Raw genomic sequence first — 5,991 nt, forward strand, 5'->3', positions numbered from 1 at the left:
ATTCTACAGTCGGCGTCGCGTTATGAAATTCGTTATGTCTATTTCTCCTGTTTTGGGGCAACATATTTCGAACAGTAGGTGAATAATATCAGACGAACGCTACAGGTCGGAGGAAACATTAACGGAACAGGAAGGCGGAACAAGTAAGTTCGGCAAAGTGTCTTTCAACCGGAGCACTTCACTACCTCGTCACTACACATCTCCGGGGTATACGATGCCCGTGTAGAAGTCTTGCCGTACACATCCATGACAAGTGTTCATGTTTATAACGTCTCTATTATAATATATATAGTACCGCTATGAAGCAACAAGTCGGAAGGCTCGAGCTCCGCACTTCGGCTAACGTGACGTCACGAGCTGTTCTCAGCTCAGCCTTTAATCTCGAGCAATGTTAACATACACACCTACACCTTTGAGTATAACATGTCATAACATGGTACTATGGAGTACAGGCTGTGTACCTCGTGTGAGCCATATATATGATATAATTAGTACAGTGTATGTATATATGTATATATATTACATAGTTTAGTATATATATATGCATAGTATAGGCACCACGCCTGGAGGAACACAGCTCATATTAACACTCAGTCAGAGCCTATTATTATGAATGGTTTGCATATTGAAATTATTATCTTACTAATTTTTCGGTAATTTTCTTTACCCTCCTCTTTTCACCTGCACACATGAACACCAATAGATTATCTAAAGAGGGTTTTGTTTTAAGAGCCAGGAGGGTTATCTAAAGACAGCACCCAATCTAACCTGTTCACACCACCCCCCAACCCTTCCTGGTTCCACACCAGAGCCCTCATTTACCCCGACATCCCCCAGAGCAGACCGCCTCCACCCCCCTCACCCCCCCTAACCCTAACCCACATGCAGCCATGTCTCTGGGCCTGAAACAAGTCTTCAACAAAGACAGGACGTTCCGCCCCAAGCGCAAGTTTGAGCCCGGGACGCAGCGCTTCGACCTGCACAAGAAGGCCCAGGCATCGCTGAACGCGGGGCTGGACCTGAAGCAGGCGGTGCAGCTCCCCCACGGGGAGGACCTCAACGACTGGGTGGCAGTCCACGTCGTGGACTTCTTTAACCGCATCAACCTAATCTACGGCACCATCAGCGACTCCTGCACCGACCAGACCTGCCCCGTCATGTCTGGAGGACCCAAGTACGAGTACCGCTGGCAGGACGACCACAAGTACAAGAGGCCCACGGCCCTGGCCGCGCCCAAGTACATGAGCCTGCTGATGGACTGGATCGAGGTGCAGATCAACAACGAGAACATCTTCCCCACCAACGTCGGTAAGTGCTGGGATCAGACGCTGCAGCATCCCAGCATGGGCTAAACTCAGGACAGGCTTTAGAAGTAGGTCACAGCCTGGCTGCCCCCATTATCCCCATAATGGATATTACATTCAGTACTCCATAATGGAGTAGGTTTTTAAATGAAACAAATGCTAACAGGCTGTTAGTTTGTATGAGCAGGGTCTTATTGCGAGCAGTGTCGTACGGCATCCTGAAGGTAACATGGTTCTTCTACATTTTAGAGCAGTTACGTCATTTTGACCTTGCTTGATCTCTGAGTTCCCAAACCAGATGCATTGTTGGCATCTCATGAACAACAGAAGCATCTCAACAAACATATAAGGGTCACGGTTCCAGTGTAATCTATGATTAAAAATGACCCTAAAGGATTAGGCTGGTTAGTTAAGACCCCGGGTTAATTGTGAACATTGTCTGTCCAGATGTATTTGTTCAGCTCACCCCCTCTTGCGGTGCCGGTGCCTTTTAAAACTGGCCAGTTGGCCTCCATTGTGTTCAGAACGTGTTGCTCTGCATTCAGAGTTCAGATGATCTCAGGACCCAAGACCATCTCAGATCAGATGATCTCAGGGCCCAACACCATCTCAGATCAGATGATCTCAGGGCCCAACACCATCTCAGATCAGATGATCTCAGGGCCCAACACCATCTCAGATCAGATGATCTCAGGGCCCAACACCATCTCAGATCAGATGATCTCAGGACCCAACACCATCTCAGATCAGATGATCTCAGGACCCAACACCATCTCAGATCAGAACAGCCCATCCTGCTGTACTCTGAAGACAAAGGGTCCCACCTTGTCTTAATGTGACTCACAGAACCAGTGAACAGCACCAATCATATGGAATCTGATCTTTTCAATTCTGATTTTTGGCCACTTTCATACGTGATCAGATATCAGGCACAGGTGAGATCTTATACAATTCGACCACAGTCTAAATATTAGAATTCAGGCGACTTTCAAGTCAGTCTAGATCGAAAGTCACTGGGTGGATTCACTGGGTGGAAGACCACTGCATCAGTCGTCAGTAGAGGACAGTGAGAATAGGAGGTAATAGTTGGAGGCAATTAATGAGGAGCTATATTTTCTATTACTTGCAATCTGTTAGCCACAATAGGGCCTGTCTGTTTTCTCTTGAATAGAGCGACTCGCTTTCCAGAGGAAGCGCCGGCACACAGGCTTAACATAGGCGCTGGCTTCTTTGGCATTACGAGGGAACGCTTCCTAGCCATGGCAGGTTGGACAGAAGATAGATCCAGCTATGGGACTAAACACTCGTTTGTAGTTGAATGGATGTAATTTGATCAGAGTGCGTGGAGGGGATGACCTGGGTCCTTCTTAGCCAAGCAGCCAGATGCTTTAACTCATGCCCTCAGGATTCTAATTGAAACATGATTACATTATTATACAAACCCAATAACCCTTACCCACAATCAATGGATTGTAGAATAAACTATTTCAATCAAAATAAATGTACAATAAAAGATAGGTTGTTATTTTGTCATAATCATTGTTACTAGCGCTATATTCCTGCTATCAGCCACAATGATATAAATGCTATTTATAGAAGACATTCAAAAGAGTCGCAAACAGTTTGACCAGGTTTTTTATTAAATGAACGCTGTGTCTCCCTCCTGTTCAAAGGTACTCCATTCCCTAAGACCTTCATGCAGGTGGCTAAGAAGATTCTGTCTCGTCTGTTCCGAGTGTTTGTTCACGTCTACATCCACCACTTCGACCGCGTGAGCCAGATGGGGGCTGAGGCCCACGTCAACACCTGCTACAAGCATTTCTACTACTTCGTCACTGAGTTCAACCTCACAGACCACAAGGAGCTGGAGCCTCTGGTAAGGAGACCTAACGATTATAATAGTATAATATGGTGGTTTGAATAATAGATTTTAGGTTTGATGTTTGAATTTATTGAGTGTATTTGTGCTCTGCATGTCCTCCTGCATTAACTCAATGAATGCACAATACTCTTCAACTTAAGGTACTGTACTGTATGTACATATAACTAATACAATACTCTTCAACTTAAGGTACTGTACTGTATGTACATTTAAACTAATACAATACTCTTCAACTTAAGGTACTGTACTGTATGTACATTTAATCTAATACAATACTCTTCAACTTAAGGTACTGTACTGTATGTACATTTAAACTAATACAATACTCTTCAACTTAAGGTACTGTACTGTATGTACATATAACTAATACAATACTCTTCAACTTAAGGTACTGTACTGTATGTACATTTAAACTAATACAATACTCTTCAACTTAAGGTACTGTACTGTATGTACATTTAAACTAATACAATACTCTTCAATTTAAGGTACTGTACTGTATGTACATTTAAACTAATACAATACTCTTCAACTTAAGGTACTGTACTGTATGTACATTTAAACTAATACAATACTCTTCAACTTAATGCTGGGGTAGGCAATTTATTTTAGAATTTTTTTTGTCATATTCTTTGTCATTTTCTTTACATCCCAATAGCAATCAACAAATCAAAAGAAAGAGTCTGGTATCTCTGTTTGCTGCAGGTGTAATAAGTCGTCAAATCATTTTATGCGACCAGAATAGAATGATTTGATGGCTTACCCGTCTGTCTACCTGTCTGTCTACCTGTTTGTCTACCTGTCTGTCTACCTGCAGTCTACCTGTTTGTCTACCTGCAGTCTACCTGTCTGTCTACCTGCAGTCTACCTGCAGTCTACCTGTCTGTCTACCTGCAGTCTACCTGTCTGTCTACCTGCAGTCTACCTGTTTGTCTACCTGCAGTCTAGCTGTCTGTCTACCTGCAGTCTAGCTGTCTGTCTACCTGCAGTCTACCTGCGGAGGCATTCTGCCCAGGTGTCCCTGTGCTGTCTGGGGTCCTGCACTGACCTGTCCCTTAAGCTAGCGAGTCCCTTGTTTTGGGAGAGTGGCTTCGCAGGAGGCCTTCAGGAAGAGTCAGATTGTTTGGGGGAGGATACTTTTAAAAGCTAGCTGACCCTAAATTGTTCTCCCTAGCTTTATTATCAGGAATGTAAATATGTTACAGATGGATATGAATGCAGTCTTCTAGGACAGCGTTTCTCAACTGGTGGGTCGCGACCCAAAAGTGGGTCGCGGACTCATTTTGAATGGGTCGCGGAGTGTAGAAGAAAAAATAAAATAGCTAAAAATATTACCAGTGATTAGGCCATCTGATTAGAGATGAGATTTTAGGTTATTTTTAGTGAGCCGGATAATTTGGATCAGCTCACCAACAAGAGCCGGCTCTTTCGGCTCCCAAACGGCTCTTCAAATGACCACTTATACCTTTTATAATTCAGCCAAATGTAGCCCGTTTTGACTTATGATTCCTATGTGTCGGCCTACATATCACTTTAATTACTAAGTTCAGCACTACCTATCTCTGCGAAAGTGGCTTCTCAACTTTGGTCCAGCTCAAGTCCAAGCAGAGGAACAGGTTGGACGCTGAACATGATCTGAGAGTAGCTCTGTCAACCATCACCCCAGACTTTGAAACAAAGCACAGGAGACAGGAAAAAAGCACATCCCCAACTATCTGAAAAGCTTCACTGAACACTTGTTGAGTAAAAACAATCCGTTTACTAAGCCAACTTGAAGATTATATTTGTGATTACAATTGTGTATGTGTGATTGTTTTAGAGAAATAAATTTGCTAGTTTTTAATAAAAATTGGTCGCGACATAATGACCATGAAAAATGTGGGTCCCAAGGCCAGATCAGTTGAGAACCACTGTTCTAGGATACATTTTATTGTCGTCAATGGATACTCTACACAGTTCCTTCCTGTTTTAAGTCAACTCTGGGCTAAATGCAAATGGTACGACACTGTCCAGACAATCCTCAGAATCCAAGGTCTACACAAGGTCGGAGGCTGTGGTAAGGGCTGATAATTACCTTCAGTTTGGTGTTTTTCAGAAAGAGATGACCTCTCGGATGTGCCACTGAGCACCACCAGCAGACAGCCTGATCACATCCATCCATTAGAAGACCGCATCAGAGAACCAAGAAATACAAATCAGACAGAGTTTTTATTTTTATATTTAAGTACTGTAATCTGTTTTAGCCACATAGGTTTAACCACAAATCTAATTGTGTTCCATTTTATTCCTTTTAAAGATTTCAAGCATTTTATCAGAACACAGTATTAATGTTTTGTGTTTCTTTTCTTTCATTTTGAATCATTCCAGAATGTGTTTTTGTTGCTCTTTTCCAATGTAAATTTAACCTAAATTGTAATCAGTTGTGACAGTAAATAATTAAGATTCTGTTTATTAAATTAAAATCACTCTTTTCTCTGTTACTTAACCCTGAATTGATTATTGGTGATCAAACATTCTCAGTTCACATACTCTCATCAACAGTTTTTTGGTTAAAGATAGTCATCGCTCTCCCTAATTTAACAGTTGCGCGTTCATGATGATGAAATGTATTCAACACATTCAACCAACCTGTATTTTAACAAAAGAAAATATAAGTCGGTGAAGGTTTCTTTCCCTGAAGAGTTTTTACTAGAAAGCAGTCTATTTTGGTTGCAGTTGCAATCCACCCTTTCTTCAGTTCTCCGGTGTCTCCGTCCTGGCTCCGAGAGACGGCAGCTGGGAGTCACACCAGACTCAACAGTGTGG

General features: G+C 42.6%; 1 protein-coding gene across 2 annotated transcripts in view; it reads left to right on the forward strand.

Moving 5' to 3' along the window:
* The window catches only part of mob3a (MOB kinase activator 3A), a 5,747-nt gene extending 82 nt beyond the window's left edge, over positions 1-5,665 (forward strand). Inside the window, exons 1-4 of one of the 2 annotated variants that reach the window (XM_079739234.1) lie at positions 1-143; positions 704-1,308; positions 2,978-3,180; positions 5,282-5,665. The exon at positions 1-143 is cut by the window's left edge and continues 82 nt beyond it. In XM_079739234.1, coding sequence (XP_079595360.1) covers positions 891-1,308; positions 2,978-3,180; positions 5,282-5,311 — 651 coding nt within the window. In that variant the 5' untranslated portion in view covers positions 1-143; positions 704-890 and the 3' untranslated portion in view covers positions 5,312-5,665. The remainder of the gene's footprint in view (positions 144-703; positions 1,309-2,977; positions 3,181-5,281) is intronic. The other variant, XM_079739235.1, reaches the window with a different exon arrangement.
* The last annotated feature ends 326 nt before the right edge of the window (positions 5,666-5,991 follow it).

The sequence above is a fragment of the Pollachius pollachius genome, assembly GCF_949987615.1.
Source record: "Pollachius pollachius genome assembly, chromosome: 7".
Classification (NCBI taxonomy): Eukaryota; Metazoa; Chordata; class Actinopteri; order Gadiformes; family Gadidae; genus Pollachius; species Pollachius pollachius.